Source organism: Anneissia japonica, unplaced genomic scaffold, assembly GCF_011630105.1.
Source record: "Anneissia japonica isolate Jap-2015-1 unplaced genomic scaffold, ASM1163010v1 scaffold287617_len321496_cov130, whole genome shotgun sequence".
In the NCBI taxonomy this organism is placed as follows: domain Eukaryota; kingdom Metazoa; phylum Echinodermata; class Crinoidea; order Comatulida; family Comatulidae; genus Anneissia; species Anneissia japonica.
The window spans coordinates 250715-272473 of record NW_022696710.1 but is presented as its reverse complement, the minus strand read 5'-3'; the positions used below and the strand labels follow the sequence as shown (position 1 = coordinate 272473).

Sequence of the window (21759 nt, the reverse complement as noted above, 5' to 3'; positions counted from 1 at the left end):
CTTCTATGCAACAAATTCCATTCACTCACCAAACTCTCTACTTATATCATAAACTTCTACATAAATATCTTCATAATTACAGTACAAAATATTTCAAAAATTTACGTACACAACAAACCTTACAACAACCATATTTCCTTTAATATCACTGTACACGACATCACACCTTTCCTAACTGTTAAGTGAACATAACAAAAAAGGTCTATGAGGATGCATACAACTAACTCTAACTTTAAACGCTTTTCTTTATGCTCATACACATAACAACACTCCACACAGCCTCCACCCACCGACAGCACTTAAACATTGCCAGCTATTGTCAAGTGGGCTATTGCATCATTGATGCTCTCGTTTTGTCCAATTTTAAGAAAATTTTTTTTCAAATTTTAAGATATTTTAATTTTGTACAAATGAACATTCTAAATAATAATTTTTACCAATACGCTTTCTAATTATTAAAAAATTTCTATATTATTAGCACAAAAAACCCAATATGATAACTTGCGCCTGTACCATATTTAAGCGTGGAGGAATGCGCAGACTGGTAAGCAGTTGCTCTTTGTTGTATTAATAACAGACATACCAAAAACTCCGATTTCGTCGGAGTTACTCCAATTATTTGAGCAAAAAACCGCACTCTGATTTAGTGTTGAAAAACTCCGGTTTTTACACATTTCGACTGGCTGAAATATATTGCGCATTTCCGAAAAGTAAAATCCTATGATTAGATAAGAACAAGACCAGTTAATGATTTCGTGCTGAACAGCGCTCTGCACTGTATACGAAAACGTAATTCGTGTTACACGGTCTACCGATTTAGAAGAAAAACCCAAATTTCATTGGCCAAAAAATCCTAGTTGGTGTCAGGAGTTGCACTCTGTTCTGTATACGAAAAAGTAATTTGTTTTCCACGGTCTACTGATTTCGAAAAAATCAAATTTCCTTGGCCAATTCCCTGTTAGAGTTGCAATGCACTCTGACCTGTATAGCGGTCCATGGTCTACAGATTTCGTAAAACAACAGTCTAGTAAACCACGAGTACCAAAATGGAGTCTGATGAGAGCAATATGTATGTAGGCCTAGGCAGTGCTCGAAAAACGAGCAGTTGTGTTGATCTTCTTCCAAAAAGGAAGCTCAAACACAGGCAAACATTCCGTGCAAGTTATAAAGAGAAATATCCTGTCATTTCGAAATCAAAAGTAGGTAAGGCCTACGCTCGTTGTGATCTTTCTAGTCTCTCACGGCGTTTCTGTTGATGTAAAACGTCTGAATAGAAGAAAAATCATTATCTTAATTGCTATAATAATGTTGTTAAGCGAGAGCGCAACATTTTTGTTTTTCTTCGATCATGGCTGTTGACCGGTTTTTTTGAAATAAAAAAACAAAACAAAGTTCAAATGCGACTGTGTTCATTTCTGACAGTGAGGAGTAATAAAATATTGGAAGGCGTCAATCCAAATGGTAGCAGAGCGAGGTTTAACAGTAAGTTAACCCTGAAACTTCTCACTGTGTGTGCAAACTTAGGCCTAGTAAATGCTAGCCCAGGATATGCGAAAACAACGCTACGGTCCAGCAACATACAGCGTTGAGACAACCTGATTAATTAATAATAGCCTGCAGCGCGGTGCTGCGGATGGCATCAGCGAGTCGGCTAGTTCAACAATTTTGAGAACATTCGAAACAGTGCGAGGTGTATACGAAGAAGTGAATAATTATAACAACTTATTGGATATTTAACGGCCTGTGATGAGCGTCCTACTATTATCCTAGTAAATTGAACATTTGGATAAACAATGACGAATAAAGAAGACTAAGTGCAGTGAACTTTACATGATAATTTTCATTCTGTAAAACATTGTGTTGTGATAACATTAGCAATGGCGGAGGAAATAAATATAATAAAAATAACACGTAGAAACAGAAAGGGTGCTCTGAAGTGGGAATAGCGAACTTGCTGAAAGAAGATGTCTATGATAAAATAGAGGTATAAAGCCGAATTCTAAAGTCTAGACAGATGTATGAAACAATTGAAGAAGCGCATGCAGAGTTGGTTAACTTAATAGAAAATGAGGATAATTATTTAAAAGAAGATGGCAATTTGTCAAACAGAATATATGTCAGGGATTCAGTAATTGAAGAGCCGAATGAAACTTAAGGAGAAGGAGAATGAGAATAATGATGCTGTACCTGTAACCAAAGAAAGTGAGATTATAAGCAATATTTTTTAAGGCCGCTTTCCTTAAAATGAGTTGGTTATTGTGAATTTAAGGACTAACAAAACACACAGGTCCAACACGTCCAAAACTTGTAACACAACTAATTTATTCATAAATTCTACAACACATAAACAACTATGAGACGCCAAATACATCAAACATTAAACCAACCGTCAACATTCTCCCACCTTGATATTACAAATATCAATCTACTTTATGTGGGTAGACACTTATTTGACAACATAATCATAATGGATTATGTAACTCTGATTGCTTTACTACAAATGAATAATATCAATAGCTCCATACTGTACTTCAATGCGTAAGTGTATATGTTTATTGTTGGGAGAGCAACTTAACTTGAATCTAATTCAAGTAAATAAACACTGCATCATAGTAAACTCCTCAAGTTTAGTTAAGAACTGCATAAAACCATGAATAAACTATGTAAAGTCAAATGTGTAAATCTTAACGTCTTTCATTTACTTTTACCAATAATTAAACGCAACCCATATAAACATTTCAAAAGCTCAAACAGAGCTAACTGAAGTTAGATAACTTCCTCACGAACAGGGATACCGTCCCAAGTGGCGGTCAGTAATGCTCATCACCCAGTGAGCTATTCAATGAGCCAATGCTCCAATCATTTGCTGACCGATTTCCAGTAATACATATAAAGGCACTCAGTGCAATTAATTTTCAGTACTGTATTTCTAAAATTTTCACATCACGCCATGTGATGAATCAACAATATTTTTCATACTCGTGTATGAATATTACATTATCTCACCTTAGAGGTGGATCTCAGTTACACCATAACATACATTGTATCATATTATTATGGATCACTACATTATTAAAGTACAATAGAGCATGTTTTACTGTATTTTATTACCCGGCCACTACGAGTTGCTAGTGTATTCTGTGGCATATCTGTGTTTTCTACTTGATAATTATCCACATGTGGAAGAGTATACCTTCCTCCTAATTCTAAATCATGCAACCATTGTATTGAGCGGATCAAATTACCCTTTGCAGTTTTCAGTTCAAAGGTTCTAATTAAACCATCTTTCCCAGGGAATTCTTTTACTATACGTCCTAGCGGCCACTTCATACGTGGTACATTATCCTCCCTTATTAACACTAGTGAACCTAGACCCACATTACCCTTTCCTTTAAATTTACTAATAGTAGGGGTAGATTCTGTATGTATTCCATGCTCCACAATCTAATCTCTATCTAATCTAATCTCTGTCGCACTAGCTCTCGTTCACTCAAATCTTCTCCGAACACTTCTACCTAGAGTTCCAAAATTTTAGTTTGGAAACCTGCAATTTTACCTATTAAGAAGTGTGATGGGGTCATAGCCTTAGTGGTTTCAACTTCATCTCCCACAAAGGTCAAGGGTCTTGAGTTAACATAGGCTTCAACTTCCTGTAATGAAGTTTCTAATTCAGACCTAGTAAGTGAACGAGTTCCAACTAATTTCTTCAAACCACATTTAACTGAACAAACTAGACGCTCCCAGCATCATCCCCACCAAGGAGATCGTGGAGTGATATTCTTCTATTTTGGAACGTCACCACCAAATAAGGGTAAAAGTTCTTTTCGACCTCCATCAAATGTCTTTGCATTGTCTGAATACATCACAGTGGGTAATCCACGCCTTGCGACAAAACGCCTCAGAGCTAACACAATCCTTTTGTGACAACGAATCTGTCAGCTCTTAATGAATTGCTCGGACAACCGCACAAGTGAACAATAGAATGTAAAATTTGACACCTAGAAAGTCAAGGCAAAACAATGGTCCAGCATAGTCTAGACCTGTCACTGTGAAAAGGGGTGCCTGATGAACACACAATTCAGGAAGAGGGGCTCCAGCTTGGTTACATGCCTGAGCATCTACACGTTGACATGACTGACACTTCTTCTTAACAGTCTTGGCCAACCTCCTAACTCCAACTATCCAATAATTGTTTCTTAATCAAGTGATCATTGTGTCCACTCCTGCATGCTGTAATATAATGTGATAAGAACAAATAAGTAATGTAGAAAAGTGACTTTTTGAAAGTATTATAGGATGTTTCTTGTCATACGAAAGATCTGACTGTTGAAGACGCCCACTGACCCTCAATAGACCACCATTTCCTTAGAAAGGTGTCAGTTTATACAAGGATTTAGAAATAAGTTTGCCTTTCAATGCCTCCAGTTCCTGCTTTAAAGCAAATTTTTGTTCTTCACCAACAAGACAATCCTGTCAGGTCCTGTACATTTTTACTCTTTCTCTTTTGGTTCTGAATAAACCTCTTAACATATGCAATTACTCTAATTGCCTTTTCTAATGAACTCCATCTCTGTACATCAGATAACCTAACCTTGGTGTCACCTCAACTAACATAACAGACTTCACTTCTGGTTCCAAAAATGTTTCAACTTGCTTTAGTGAACCTACTTCCTCAGCAATATCAAATTTCATGGACAGCCAATCAGGTCCAGAAAGCCACATGTTAGATGAAACCAACTCCCCTGCCAACACACCTATAGTTAACAAATCCACATGGTTCTGCTCTCCTGGGCAATGAGCCCACGATTCCTTCTGTGTTAGTTGTTGGATTTCTGTGACTCTATTTCTCACAAAGGTTTTCCACCTTGAAGGTTCACCTGTGACAAATGAAACTTCATAACCATCTGAATATGGGATGCGAAGATATATAACTGAACCATAACCTCTCTCCGAGGCATCACCAAAGCCATGTAATTCTATGTTTTTATTGCATTTCCAACTCTGTGTCATCTCAAATCCAGCAACCCACTTAAGAAATCTCAGCTGAATCTCATCTGGAGTTTGCTCATCCCACAGTTCAGCAACCAAATATCTTGCAATGGAATCTTAACCGTCATAGTGAATAGAGTAAGAAATAACAAAGGATCATATAACCTAGCCAAGATACTCAAGACCAAACGTTTTGTGACTACAACATCTTCTGGAATCTCAACTACTTCAAACTTAAAACTGTCACAGCACTTAACCCATTTAAGACCAAGGATTTTCACGCTGTCTGTCCCTAAGTGTTTCTGTTTGAAAAACATATCTGTTTACCTGGGCATCATTTGAATTCCAAGAAGCAAGTTTAAACTTTCCCTGAGCCATTACATAGTGTGCTTGCTTGAACGACAGAATTACATCTTCATAATAATCAGCTCCAGAAAGCCAGTCATCCACATAGAGGTTATCTTTCAATTCTGTAATAGGAAGACAATCTGGGTAATTAGACAAGTGATAACGAATGTAGCATTCAAAAGAAATGGACTGTTATTCTGACATTATCATCAACCTTCCAAAGAAACCTATGTACATCCTTATCAGGCTTTAGTTATATCCGAAGGTAACCCAATCTGCCATCTCCTAAAACGGAGTAAAATATCAACCAGTCCTGGAATTAGTGGGGAGTCCTATTTCCAAACAATCATAAAGGGCTAAACTATTGGACCCTTTGGCAGATGCGTCAAATACTGGTCGCACTTTAGTTGTGAGACTGGTGTCCTTTACTACAGGGTGGTGGGGTAGGTAATACTCTCTGTCATCACAGTTAATAGTTAATCAGGGACTTTTTTTATAATACCTAATTTTTCCGTTTCTGTTAAGGCTGCATTATAACGTTCACACAAACCATCATCCTTGGCAAGTCTCCTATTGAGTCTAACACTAGCCAATCCTTTGTTGTCACACAATCGCTCTTTCATACCATCTTTCCACGGTTTCACTTCATATCTACCATTTACAACACTGATACTTTCAGTAAATGATTTCAGCATATCATCTGGCAGTTCCCCATCTGCGTTTTTTACCCCAACTATTTCCAGATCACAAAATTTCTCCATGGTTTTACGGGGTATGTGTGAAATGCAAAGCAACTGAGGGGATATAAGGTTAATATTCATATGTGAATTATTCTGTTTCAAACCATTCTACTTCCCGGATATCATCCAAACAAAGTTGGTTTCCTGAGCCCTCAGACCCCCTGAGAGGCATTGCATCCCCTGGCCCATCATGTCCCAATAATAATCAAGACCCACCAACATTGATATCTCTATCCTTATCATAGCAATCAGCAACCTGTAGATTTGATACAGAGTCTAAAATAGACCTGGGGATTCTAGATCTGAACATAGGTGCACATATTGATTTAACTTTTGTTTTTGATTGTGACTTTTGTTTTTCTCCTTTTTGGTAGTTATTTGGAAAACTATTGAAGTGTTCTGCGATCAAAATCATACGCATGTCTATAATTGCATTTTATCGATTGTTAAAATTGAGTGATTGTTGCAATTTGAGACCTGGTTTTGGATATTTTTACTCCATTTAAGTAGCGCACCATAGAAAACATATACAGTACCATTGTACATTAACAGATTCATAGTACGGTCATAATGGCTGCTGTTCAGTGTATAGTGCTGGCTATTTTCTACCAATGTTTTATACTAAATGTTAGTGCTAAACTATCTGTTTATGGGCTATCAACCTGTTTGAACACGGATATAACCATTTCAGAAATATTTCAATCTACAATTTTGAATTTAAAACCCGAGATTTGGTGTGAAAATCTAGGCCCGAATATGCCAACTTATAGCAGGAATACCATCAATCTTACTGCAGCTGGTGTTGATATGCCTACCTATGTGGAGGACAAGTCAACAGGCCTAAACCTAGGCCTTGACACAGATTTGGATTGTTGTTTTAGGCAAGTGAGATCTAGCTTCACATCAAGTATGCCTCCATCTAATCAAATATATTATTGCTTAAACTCAGTTACCATCAATGATATTATGAGGTCAAAGCAGAAACGTAATTTTCTTGGGAAAGCTGTTTCGTACTATACCAATGACGTACCTACATTCCATATTCAGCCGTTAATCTTATGTGGAGACATAGAACTTAATCCAGGTCCTGCAGCCAAACATTGCTAAAGATAGTAAGCAGAAGGACGCACTAACAATATATTATTACCAAAATGTTAGAAGTGTTAAAAACAAGATGGAGACATATAAATCTGAACTATACAGCCATATGTTCACTAAATATTTAGACATGATAGCCCTCACTGAGACATGGCTTAATGACTCAGTTGAAGATAGTGAGCTCTCTATATCTAACTATAATCTCTACCGTAAAGATCGAAGTAATAATAAAAGAGGTGGAGGAGTTCTACTTTTGGTCAGCAACAAGTTTAAGTCCTGTCGATTAGAGCATCTTGAAACCAACCATCAAGAATTGATGTGGGTTAAATTGACACTCTCACGTAAAAAGTTCTTAATGGTTGGTCTTTATTATAGGCCACCGTCTGCGACAAAGGACTCCATTGATCAACTTGCGCAATTGATTAACAATGTGCAATATGAATTTCAAAGTTTTAACCATGATATATTATTGATTGGTGATTTTAATTTACCAGAATAATACTTGGTTCAATAATACTAATAAACATTATGTAAATAATAATGTAATTTGTAATGCTCCTGATAATTCTAATGGTAAATTTTTTTATTGATAACGTTTTTAATAGTAATAATTTTAAACAATTTGTAAATTTTCCGACTTTTGCTGGTCACACTCTTGATTTAGTTCTATGCAATAAGACATGTAGTGATATTTCATTTGGTAAGGATATTTTACTTTCAGATCACTGTGCAATTACTTTTAATTATCATATTGATTTCTCTCCCCTAAAATTAATTATGACTCCCGTCCACTTTATAACTTTAAGAAACTTAATCAAGTTGACATTCTTGAGTTGACAGATAATATTAATAAAGCTACAGCATTATTTTATGATCTAGTTTTTGCCACTGTAGACTTAGTTCCTACTTTCAAACCAAAAAGAAAATTACCCCCTTCGTCTGATAATGAGTTGTATTGTGCCCTTAAGCTTAAGGAGTCTTATTTTAAAGATAAAAAGAGGAATTGTAATCGTCTGAATATTGAGAATTTTCGCTTTGCAAGAACTAATTTCAAGAAGTTGTGTAATTTTAAGTATCGCACTATGTTGAATCTTTGTGTTGTGATGTTGTTAATAATCCCAAGCGTTTTTGGTCTTGGCTCAAGTCTTCGCGCAAATCCGCAGGTCTTCCATCAGAAATTCATTTTGATGGTGTCTCTGCGAGTTTGCCAAAAGACAAAGCTAACTTATTTAATATTTGTTGATTCTTCTTTAAATTTTTGTAAACATGTAGATTATGTTGTAGCTAAGAGTAACAGACTCCTTGGATTCATTTGGAGACATTTTGATGATATACAGCCATATGTTCACTAAATATTTAGACATGATAGCCCTCACTGAGACATGGCTTAATGACTCAGTTGAAGATAGTGAGCTCTCTATATCTAACTATAATCTCTACCGTAAAGATCGAAATAATAATAAAAGAGGTGGAGGAGTTCTACTTTTGGTCAGCAACAAGTTTAAGTCCTGTCGATTAGAGCATCTTGAAACCAACCATCAAGAATTGATGTGGGTTAAATTGACACTCTCACGTAAAAAGTTCTTAATGGTTGGTCTTTATTATAGGCCACCGTCTGCGACAAAGGACTCCATTGATCAACTTGCGCAATCGATTAACAATGTGCAATATGAATTTCAAAGTTTTAACCATGATATATTATTGATTGGTGATTTTAATTTACCAGAATAATACTTGGTTCAATAATATTAATAAACATTATGTAAATAATAATGTAATTTGTAATGCTCCTGATAATTCTAATGGTGTTTTTTTTATTGATAACGTTTTTAATGGTAATAATTTTAAACAATTTGTAAATTTCCCGGCTTGTGCTGGTCACACTCTTGATTTAGTTCTATGCAATAAGACATGTAGTGATATTTCATTTAGTAAGGATATTTTACTTTCAGATCACTGTGCAATTACTTTTAATTTCCTATTGATTTTCTCTCCCCTAAAATTAATTATGACTCCCGTCCACTTTATAACTTTAAGAAACTTAATCAAGTTGACAGATAATATTAATAAAGCTACAGCATTATTTTATGATCTAGTTTTTGCAACTGTAGACTTAGTTCCTACTTTCAAACCAAAAAGAAAATTACCCCCTTGGTTTGATAATGAGTTGTATTGTGCCCTTAAGCTTAAGGAGTCTTATTTTAAAAATAAAAAGAGGAATTGTAATCGTCTGAATATTGAGAATTTTCGCTTTGCAAGAACTAATTTCAAGAAGTGTAATTTTAAGTATCGCACTATGTTAAATCTTTGTGTTGTGATGTTGTTAATAATCCCAAGCGTTTTTGGTCTTGGCTCAAGTCTTCGCGCAAATCCGCAGGTCTTCCATCAGAAATTTATTTTGATGGTGTCTCTGCGAGTTTGCCAAAAGACAAAGCTAACTTATTTAATCGTTTTTTTCAATCTGTTTACAGCTGCAACAATGGTGGTCACGACCATCCGGATCTTCCTGAATATCCTATTGATAGTTTCAATCATATTAATATTGATCAAATCAAAATTGAAAAATTATTAAGCCAAATTAACCCGCACAAGGCCTCTGGCTGTGATGGCATCAGTAACGTTATGTTATCTGTTGCTGCCAAACCACTTTCATTGCCCTGTAAAAAGTTATTTGAAAGATCTATTGCTGAAAATTGTTATCCGGACACTTGGAAAAAGGCCAGTGTCTGTCCTATTCACAAAGGAGGCTCCAAATCAGATGTTAAAAACTATAGACCCATTTCTTTATTACCTTCATTATCAAAAATTTTTGAAAGAATCATACATGATCAAATCTTTAGCCATGTCCGTTCTGTAATTACTGATAAACAACACAGTTTTTTTCCTGGCAGATCATGTGAAACAAACCTTTCGGTCTTTTTGTCAAATGCTTATTCTGCTATAAATTCCAAGACTCAGTGTGAAGTGATCTATACGGACATGGCTAAAGCATTTGATCGAGTCCCACATAATTTTCTACTTTACAAACTTAGTAAGTTTGGTTTTTCTGATAATATTTTAGCTTTTTTCTATAATTATTTATATGCTAGACAACAGAAAGTTGTAATCTATGGTTGTTTATCTGAATGGCTAACTGTATTGTCAGGGGTCCCCCAGAGGTCTATTTTGGGACCACTTTTTTTCACTTTGTTCATCAATGATTTTTCTTTTGTTCCAAATTATTCTAATTTTTTTATTATTTGCTGATGATATTAAACTTTTTAGGGTCATTTCTGCTGTTAATGATATGGTTCTCCTTCAGGCAGATCTTGATGATCTAATTTTATGGTGTTGCAGCTGGGGTATGTCTGTTAATGTCTCTAAATGTAGAACTATGTCTGTTACTCTAAAGAAAAATCCTATCCAATTTGATTTTAAAATTAATAATATTGTTCTTGAAAAAGTTGCCATTCAAAAAGATTTAGGAATATTTATTGATTCTTCTTTAAATTTTTGTAAACATTTGGATAATGTTGTAGCTAAGAGTAACAGACTCCTTGGATTCATTTGGAGACATTGCAGACATATCGATGATGGTAATACTTTAATTACTTTGTATAAATCTTTAGTTAGATCTAATCTTGAGTTTTGTTCTATTATTTTTAATTCAATTTCAACTGCACAATCTGTTAGGTTGCAACGTATTCAAAATAAATTCTGTAGGTTCTATTATCATAAATTTGGTAAAAGTCCTAAGTTGGCTTTACTTGAAGAGAAGGAATATTTTTGATCTTATTTTTCTTTACAAATGCATAAATGCCAGTTTTGACGGTGATTTCACTTCTTTTTTTCAAATACTTGTTCCTTTGCATAGATTAAGATCCCCTGGATTATTTTGGGTTCCACCGTGTAGGGTTAACATTACAAAAAATGGTTTTATTTGTCGTCTTCCTAAGTTATATAATTCTATCTGTTTCAATCCTTCCTTAGATATATGTTTTGATAGTCTTAATTAACTGCTTTCATCACAAAATTACTACTATTTTTACTTCTATTACCAAGTGAATTTCTTATATTTTTAATTATTTTTAGACCTATATTTGAATTTAATGTTATATTACTTATATAAATTTTTTATGTATCAATTTTCATGTATCAATCCTGTTATGGGCAACACCGGTCGCTGTTGGATGATGTTGAAATAAATAAAAATAAAAATAAAAATAACTTCTTTACAATTGATGTGTTCGCACCGACCAAACTTATTAAATTTTTTCTACATTTACATTGTAGATATTCCAATTTTCGGCCTTTGGGTTTGCATCCCAAAATGCAGCAAATGTGATAGATTTAGAGGTTAACCATTCAGGCCCTATTTCCCTTACAAGATTACTAGATATGTATGTATTATCTGATCCAGTATCAAGCATCATAGTTACCACCTGATCCCCTTTCTTTCCTTTAACCTTTACCTTTACTGTTTGCAAAACAGTATGTACAATGTCACTTAATGTGAAACAGTCATTGCTTTTACATCTTTATTCGATGGCTTATTACTGTTGCTAATAGGGGAAGTGTTCTTGTTAAACAAGTTGGCGTAAGGGTTGTTATTGCAAAGGTGACAGTTACTGGGGCATTTTACCGCATAATGGTTTGTAGCAAAACATTTGTAACAAGCATGGGCCTTCTTCACGACATTCTTAATTTTTTCGAAAGAAAGCTTTTTGAGTTTATAACAAAGTCTTGACCTGTGATTACTCTTCCAATTATATTTTGCAATGGTACTCGTCTTCATTGCCGATACAGATTTTGGTTTTTGGCTTCCCGATACTGGTTTTTGAGAACACGTTTCTGCACGTTCACGACGCTCAATTTCCAATCACAAGAATTCCAACAAATAAGCTAAATCTGCTTCTCTACCAACACCTGTATGTGCCCATTCCAATGTAATATCAGTTGGCAATTCAGACATAATAATTGGTGTAAGTATGACGCCACATCTGTGTCCGCTTACCCCAAGTGCTTCCAAGGAGCGAATATGTACATTTAGTGTATCTAGAATGGACCGAAGTGATGATGATGTTGAGGCCTGCAACTTTTCTGACATGTTCAGTAGTGCTTGAATGTGCGTAAATATTATGCGCTCTGGGTGGCCAAATCTTTATCTTACCCTATACCATAGGGTCGCTATTCATAATGAAGAAAAGGGTTCGATATTCATAAAAAATATGGACCGCTATTCATAAGGTTCGCTAGTCATAATCAAGAAAAGGGGTCACTAGTTAAAATTTAATAAAATCACCACTAGGAATAAGGTTTGCTAGTCATAATCAAGAAAAAGGGTCTGTTACTCATAATATAAATAAAGGGCCATTATTTATAAGGTTTGCTAGTCATAATATAACAAGAGGTTCGCTATTCATAATAAAAGAAGAGGTTCGTTATTTATAATAAAAAAAAAAGAGGTTCGCTATTCATAATAAAAAAAAGGGGTTCGCTATTCATAAAAAAAAGGGGTCGCTATTCATAATAAAAAGAAAAGATTCACTAGTTTGTAAATCAATAAAAAAAAAGGTTTTAGTCCTAATAAAACAGCAAATTATAGTTGGAAAACAGAAATGGTTTACTAGTCATTAAAAAAAGTGTAAAGCTATTTTATAATCCTGCATTTCGTCAATTTCAATTCATTACCCCTCTCCTGTGCACTCCGCCTGGCACAATTTTCCCCATGAAACCACCACCTTCATTATTGTCATTCCATGAGTTCTTTTGTTTTTATCTGTATTCTTTTTTATTGATTATGTCAATAAACAAAATATTCAATTATAAGTATACGCTATTGCACTTCGCGTGAAATGAAAACTCAGCACTTGCAAGAAATAACAAAATATACGTTATAAAAAACCTTACTATATGCAAAACAAAAAAACAACTTTAATATCTTAAACAAGTGAATACAAAATCGCAGTACAAACAGTATAAACAAAATCAATTATTTATAAATCAGTATATTGCCTATATGGGCCTATATTTACATATAGCCTATATATATATATATATACATATACAAACCTTACTATATGCAAAATCTAAATATAGACTTTATTTTTTTAATATTTACATTTTAAAAACTTACAATATTTAAAGAAAATTCCTTTTGTTAAATTCCTATTATTTAATTAAATTTGTATTTGCAGTGTGGTTCCTTTTTAATTGTGAATATTGGATCTTTTTTTTAATTTTGACTAGCGTTTAAAGCTCTTTTTCTATTATGACTAGCGACAACAAGGTCCTGAAGGTTACATTCAGGCATTAGAAATCCTGAGAATGATCAACCCCATTTCGTACTAAATTCATTAATAGGTAATCTTTTGAATAGGTAACCTTTAAATGGAGGAGATCATTAAGGGTTATGGTTGCTGGTGGGAGACATGAAAAAGTAACGTTAACCAAAATGGGTTATACAAATGACTTCAACAGCACATCAAACTTACTCAAAGTTCAGGGGTTATTACCAAAATTTCTACAGGCTAAGTGGGCCAATGTTGCCCATGAAAATACTTCCAAGATATGCTAAAATATGTATAAGTCTAGGTATAAGTCAATAGCACTATGTTTGAGGGCCATGTAGAGGTGAATCAAAAGGTAAAAGATAAATCAGTTGAGGTTAAAACCAGAGAGAAATTATGATAAAGGTGTGTGTTGTAAAGGTATCCATATGTTGTGAGAATGCCATGAAATTCAAAGATAAACATGTAGATGAGCGATGGAATCTTGCCAGTAAAGAAAATTGGTGCTTTAAGACTAAGACTTGTACATGGATATTGTCATGCTGTATCAATGGTTGTCAAAGCAACCATAATAGATTGTTACATGGGACAAGAAGTAATGATGAACGTGTAGGAAATTCCAAGGTTCTCGTAGAAGGGGAGGGAACAAGTACCAGGGGCCAAGCAAATAGGCCTATCACAATGTTAAATCAAAGTCAGTCGGTTGCTTTACGTACTATTCCTATAATAGTGAGCAAAGGTTGTAAGCATATGCAGGTAAATGCTTTGCTAGATGATGCTACGCTGCTATATGTAAACACATATTAAAGCGATGTAGTGAACTTACATGAAACTGAGGATGTTATGCGCAAGTTTTGGGAAGTAGAAAATCAAGTTTTAATTAAAAGTGGTGTTAAATTGTATACTAAAGAAGTTGAGCTGGCCGTTAAGGTGGCTACAGAGTCGATGTGTAGTAATGGAGAGAGGTACCAAGTCAAAGTTCCATGGAAGGAAGATGAGAAAAAAGAGATGCCAAACTAGAAGAGAAGAGACTCGCAAATTTGGAGAAACGGTTGAAAAAAATACTGTCTTGGTAGTTGCATACCAAGAGGTTGTGGATAGTTATCGGGAAAAATAGTATATTAGAAAGATCAATCTAGATGAAAAACATAATCTGGAACAACAATGTTTCCTTCCACACTAGATAGAGAAACAACCAAAGTAGTGTATGATGCTTCTGCTCCGTATTGTGGAGTGTGGTCAAACGATGTCTTATATAACGAACCAAAATTACAAAATAATTTATTTGATGTGTTATTGAGATTTTGAAGAAATTCAGTAGCTGTGGTCTGTGACATATCAGAAATGTATCTACAAATAGGGTTGGCTAAAGAAGATAAACAAATGTTTAGGTTTTTATGGCGAGATCTAGATGCGAGTAAAGAGCCAGAGTTATATGAATTTAACAGATTAGTATTTGGAGTTAATGTGGTGCCATTTATTTCCCAGAAGGTTGCACAAGAAAATGCTAAGTTACATGAATGGCTGTGTCCTCTAGCAGCAGAAACCGTGTTAATGAGTACATATGTGGATGATAGCATGGACTCAGTGAGTGATGTAAAAACAGTGGTTGAGTTGTACAATCAACTAATTGAGTTATGGGGGAAGGCTGGTATGAAGGCGAGAAAATGGTTATCTTACTCAAAGGAGGTTTTGGAAGCAATGCCCGAAGATCAAAGAGCCAAAGAACTGAAATTAAATGAAAGGGAATTGCCATCAGTAAAAACATTAGGATTAATGTGGAAGGCAGAAAGAGATGTATTCATCTTCAGAGGATCAGGTGGGTCTATAGAAAACATGACAAAGAGAAATATTGTAAGTAAAATTGCATCATTGTTCTATCCGCTTGGGTTTATATCACCAGTGATTATTTCTGCAAAGATAAAGCTCTGGGCACTGGGAGAATCTTGGGATGAACTTGTACCAAAGAATGTAGCAAAGAGTGTAGCAGACTGGTTGAGTGTCTTAGCGCTGAAGGTGAACAGAAGACAGTGGGATTGATAGCTTCAAAAACCAGAGTAGCTCCACTGAAATCTGTGAGCATCCCTAAATTAGAACTAATGGCTGCTATGTTAGGGCTACAACTTACTATATCGATTGTAACAGTATTGAATTGCGATATAATGGAGGTCACATTTTGGAGTGACAGCATGGATGTACTCTGGTGGATACAGAGTCGTAGTAGATCTTTCAAGCCCTTTGTTGCGAATAGAATAGGCGAGATTCATCAGAAGACCAACCCAAACTAGTGGCGTCGCGTACCAACGAAGTCCAATCCTGCAGACCTTGCCTCAAGGGATACTACCATTGAGAGTTTGAAAGTTAATAAAACTTGGTGGAATGGACCAAAATTCTTAATGAACCGGTGAACATAGATGATCATTGGAGACTCGATCCAAAATGGCATTCAAGTTGGTCCAGACTGGTTGGAATAGCAGCTTATGTTTATAGGTTCATAACAAATTGTCGATCAAACAAAGATGACAGGGTCTATAAGCAGTTGGAGAGTGAAGAGATCTTGTATGCAGAACTGAGAATAATACGAAAAGCGCAAAAAGAATCACGACATAAGTAACTTAAAGAAAAATGGTGCTGTATTATCTAACAGTGTGTTGAGTACATTAACACCTACAGTAGACGAAGACAGAGTATTACGCATGACAGGACGTTTAAGTTTAGTTGAAACCTTGCCACATGACGTCAGATACCCAATCATATTGCCTAGAAATCATTAAGTCACTAAACTTATAGATGACTTGGTAAACATGTGGCTGGAACAAATCATATAATATTATCACTGTTATCAGAAAGATATTGGATAATTCATAACAGAGAAGAAATCAGAGATTGTGAGAGGAACTGCATGGGATGTAAGTGATGAACGACAAAAATAGGCGAACAAATCATGGCTCCACTTCCTGAAATTAGGACTAAGATGGATAGTTTAAAGGCATTTACCCGAGTAGAAGTAGATTATGCAGGACCATTCATGACAATTCAAGGCAGAGGCAAGGTGTGGTAATAGCGTCAGTTTTGCTACAGATAATGCATTAGTGATGCTGGAAGTTCATAAATGTGTTTCATTTATTTAAAAAAAAGAAGTTCCAGGAATTTTTGTGATGGGATGCACATGCCATCTCATGCATCTTGCTGCAGAGAAAGCTTCAAAAAAATTACCGATAAGAGTTGATGAACTGTTGATCGATATTTATTTCTACCTGGAAAAAAGTAGTAAAAGACAAATGGAACTGAAAAGCCTGCAGACATTGCATGAAGTTGAAGTACGAAAGATATTGAAGCATGTTTCCACATGATGGTTTTCTCTTGGCTTATGTATTGACAGACTTTTAGAACAGTGGGAGCCATTACTAACATATTTCAACGGAGTTCCCAAAAGTAAGGATGGTACTGTACAAGTAAATCTAGTCACTTTACTGCCTGTTTTTGAAGCATTCAATTCCAATGTTTGACTCTGCCAATATGTATATGCAGAAAGAGGAACCATGTATTCCATATGTTCATAGTGTCTTAATTGAGCAGCTAAAAAACATGTTAAGATTTGTTAAGCCTAGTTGTATCAGGCAGTTTGTATCACGAAGGTAGCATATAAAGATGAAAATAACCAGAAAAATGATGATGAATTAATGGTTGGTTCTGAAGTAAAAGGTTACATTGACCTACACAGAAGAGAACCTGATTTGAAAACATTTTACAGTAGTGTCAGATAGTAGTTTGCTGCTGCATGTGATTAAATGTTGGTGAGTTGAGTTGAGTTGAGCTCTGTGTCTACCCGAGTCTGACTTTAAGTGATTATATATAGGAGTCGTTGAGCCTAGAAGAGCTTGACCTTTTATGTTGATACAAATACTGTGCAGGGTTTTTTTGTTTGTTTCCCCTTTTTAGGAGTCATTGCAGTCAGGGCCATAACACTGGATGCCATTTATAATATTACTATGTAATGTTTCTATATAATTGATCTGAATTAACTGAATGGGTAGTCCTGCTACTCAATTTTGCATGCATTTTTATTGAATATTGTTGTCCATAGTATTTTTGTGATGAGTACTAAATACCGTAGTTATTGAGGTTATTAACTCTTTGGTTGTGTATTATATAAAATTCAAAGGGCAAACACGATGATAGCATTTAATTATACAGTATAGTGGAATATGTGTTTTTGTATTGTAGGTACCTACAACAATCAATATATGGTGATTGACAGGAAAAAAATATCAAAAACGAGTATTGACGATGGTGCATTGTGGGTAGTAGAACAAATACCAACACTTGTGGAATCGGGAGATGAAACAGCTGTCCTGAGAGCTGGTGAGTTGTTGGTAAACTGTTTCATTTACAGGAACACTAAGTGTATGAGTATTAGGGGTATGGGACACACATTAAAGATATATTTACCCCCCAAAAAAAGATTTGTTGTGCTGGGCATTTATTTGCTGCATTCCATTGATTTTTACTCATGATAAAATGTATTTCCATATAACATACATATGCTATTTGCAAATATTATACCTTAATATTTTTAACTTATAATATAAGCTATGGAGTGTTGTGTGACACCATTATTTATATTCCATGTTATTGTGCTAAATATACATGACAATAATGTTGTCATTCTAAAAATCTATTATTTAAAGTATTTACATTAACTTAATTGTTTTTAGGGTATTGGCCATCATATAATGTACCCTTTTATGAGAAAATCTACAACTTGAGTGGCTACCCAGAAGTGGTAAGGGAGAGGGGTCCATCGTACTCGTATCAATTGGCCCCAAGGGCCATGATCTTTCGACGGGATCAAAGTACTGTTGTTGATATTGAATCTTTCAAAACTATCTTAAGGTATAACAGTAAGTATCTTACAGTTATTTTGTTATTTGTTAATGTAAAAAAAAGTTTATTGCTGCAAAGCAGCCAATTCATATTCTTGACAGCAATTTGACCCCTGGAAGGTCATTGTTTGTCAAAAAACAAGGGCCTAAGACAACTGAAAAGCGGAGTTTCCTTTCGTTCTGCCGGATAAAATCAACTACTTTAGGCGACGTTTGTGAACTAACCAACACGTACCAACGTCCGCATGTCGCGCTAGCCTTATCCTACTCTAGGCCTAGACTAGCTAGGATGGTATAAGCCTTAAAGGGACGAAGTTCCCAATGAAAAACAATGTTGCTCCTTGATAGCTAACATTGTCTATTTAACATCACTGTTACATCTCAGAATAACTAAACTAAAACTAAAATAACTAAAATATACATAATTTATTGACAATGCCATTATAATACAGTAATTAAACAAAGATAGAAACTAAACATATAAATGAGCTTAGAGGATGGTGGTGGCTAGAACCTTAAGCAGCAACTTAAGTACTTTACTTACAGATCAGAGAGGAACTGAAGCCGGACAAAATATCAGGGTTCCAGGTAATAAAGATGTCTTGAGTTGTCTGCACTGGATCCCAAATTACAACTGAATTATTTAGGGTAGTAAGATCATTTAAGATGGGTGTAACACTTTGCATATTAAGGGTATCATCCAATCAGGGCACCAATTCCAACAAGTTTAGCAAACTAATCCACCAATTAAAAGCTACAGTAAAGTGTCCGATAAACATATACTTAATTAAGGTAATAAATGAGTGGTTTGGACCAACTGAAATAAATGTCCAGGATGTGAAACCACATTCAAGTCTTGGAGATTCCAAGCTCAGTTCATTTACCTTGTGTTAATTAAATACTGACCATGGGTAAAGGAACTTGTGTGTCATAGGACAATAGCATACTGTAGGATAATAATATTTATGAGCTTTACAAAGTAAAACAAATTAAAATAAGCAAACAGTACTTTCCTAGAAAATGTTAAGTAAAACTTAAGGTCATAAAAATGCTAGCTACAAAATATTATATTATATAATTATATAAAGAAGTTAATTAAAACTAGGCAAGGATGTAACATCACAATAATTCATTATTAGACCTATAGTTGTTTTTTGATTTGTACTCCACAAATCTCAGCCGATAACTCGCACAACTTGAGTAACGTCTTGTATCTATTGTCGTGAAAAAAAACCTAGAAAAGCCGCCCTTGGAAACTTGCCCCATAAAAAAATGTACACTTCCTAGACCATGCAGTCTTCAAAATAAAAATTGTAACCTTTGGTAATCAACTACATTTTCCACATACATAGAAATTTTTGAAACTTTATTAAAAAAAACCTAAACCATAAATCACTATTAATCTATAGACTACTTTTTTGACAAAAATGAAAAATTGCGACTTTGTTACACAATGAGAAGTGCTCTAACATAGACAATGGGTCGTGTCTCAAATTATTTGTTATATTTTTATTATTCATTATTTTCACTTGACACGCATAAATAATTTTGTTCGAAGAACATTTATATGCAGTTGTACTTCGCAGCACTTCAATTGCAATTTGCAATTTCTAGTATGCTGTATATTAATGTTGCCTACAGAACCATGCATTGCAGTGTATATTTTTCATAGTTCTTTTATCTTGGACGGTGTACATTTTTATCGTCGGTTAACTCAGATTCTGCCATTATCATATGCTCTATAAATAATGCTTTTTTTCAAGTTTAACTATTTACAATTGGTGATGATCCTTTTATTTCAGAGCCGTTGGTTCACAAAATTTGCTGTTATGAGCATTATGTAGTATGGTTCCAGTAATTTGGTCCTATTTTTATTCTAATTCAATTGTGCGTAGACCAGCTAGTGTCACCATGGAAACACTGTGTAAACATTACATAAATTAATAATAGGTAGTTTTCGCCGCACGATGTTAACCTTAACTTTAACGTTAGTACACGACATGCAACACGATAGCTCTGCCCCTTTTTGTAAACCAATAGAAATAAGCATGCGCAAACCCGTAACTTACGTATGTCGAGCATGTAAAATCCTGAAATTCACGTACTCCGAAACGCAAGATGAATAAATTATGCCGTCATCTGTTAACGTTAAGGTTAACGTTGTGCAGCGAAAACTACCTATTGTGTCACTACTAGACCTTATGGGAGCACTTTTAATTGTACCCATAATTATGCCATGTTCATTTTTTCTAATCTGGCCTTTTTTCCCTAGATTACAAAAATGATGAGTACTCAGATGGTAATCCATGTAATTCTATATGTTGCCGTGGTGATCTGATGTTAAACACATCTACAAATGGTTGCTATGATACAAAGGTAAATTGAGAAGAAATAAGATAAGTTGTTCTTAAGAAGTATAATTTTCATTACTTGTTTATTTCTATTAATAACATTCTAATTTACTTTTTTTCTCAGGTAACAAATATGGAGATGGCCGATAGGTTTGTTGCTTATGCTATAAGCGGCCCAACAAAAAGCCATGGACTACCTCCTTTCAAGTGGACGACAAACTTCAATGTATCTCATGTTGGTCTTCCTGAAGTATATAACTTTGAGTTTATAGAAATGGAAACAATCTTTGATTAGTGTACTGACAAAAAAGATCACAACATGTGGCTACTGGATAAATCTGACCAGTTGCCCACTAGTGACTATTGTAACATCCATTCGTAGTCATGCTGATGAAGTGAGGACTAGTATTATATATATAGTATTATTATTACTTTTCCTGAATAAAATATTTTGTGTTCTACTGTCTCAGTTTTTTTTTTAATCATTATTTTTTAAATTAAGGTATCGTGATTTTATATGATGTTGACTACTGTATGTCTATTATTGTACTGTATTTTAATATATTTAAATGTATTTGTATTTTAATGTGTGAAGTATCCACTTCGAAAAATTTACCTGACCATTTTCAAGAGGGGGGAACCTTGAATTTTAAAGGATTTAAAAGTCATTAAAAGACACTTCAGAAGTCGGGAAGCTCATTTCCCGACATTTAGAAATCAAAATTTTCCCGGGGAAAACCGGAACTCCCCTTTTTCTTTGGAGTTCATTGATTCATGATTCATTGAAAAACTTCAGTCATTAAAAAGACATCTCAGAAGTCGGAAAAGCTTATTTCTCACCATCTATAAATAACAACTTTTCCCCTTTCTCTTTGGGAAAGAATATGTATGCAACTACTCAATTCTTTTTAAATGCATGTATACACACACATAACAGGCCTATTTAATGTAATAAGGAGAAAGTTTACCTGACACCCAGCTCAAAAGTAGGGAAAGCTCATTTCCTGCTATCTAGGAATCAAAATTTTCCTAGGGAGGACACCGACCCCCTTCCTTTTTGGGATTTTTGGGCCGAACG

General features: G+C 34.8%; 1 protein-coding gene and 1 long non-coding RNA gene across 2 annotated transcripts in view; one reads left to right on the top strand and one right to left on the bottom strand.

Moving 5' to 3' along the window:
* The window catches only part of LOC117102148 (phospholipase B-like 1), a 59935-nt gene extending 38785 nt beyond the window's left edge, over nucleotides 1–21150 (top strand). Inside the window, exons 7-10 of the mRNA XM_033242357.1 lie at nucleotides 17672–17809; nucleotides 18163–18348; nucleotides 20603–20706; nucleotides 20806–21150. Coding sequence (XP_033098248.1) covers nucleotides 17672–17809; nucleotides 18163–18348; nucleotides 20603–20706; nucleotides 20806–20976 — 599 coding nt within the window. The 3' untranslated portion in view covers nucleotides 20977–21150. The remainder of the gene's footprint in view (nucleotides 1–17671; nucleotides 17810–18162; nucleotides 18349–20602; nucleotides 20707–20805) is intronic.
* On the bottom strand, nucleotides 2302–5454 carry LOC117102149. The gene is made up of 2 exons (XR_004444366.1): nucleotides 5317–5454; nucleotides 2302–4230 (listed from the first exon to the last, which is right to left on the bottom strand). It is a non-coding gene; the product is annotated as an uncharacterized LOC117102149 (long non-coding RNA).
* Nucleotides 21151–21759: the final 609 nt, after the last annotated feature.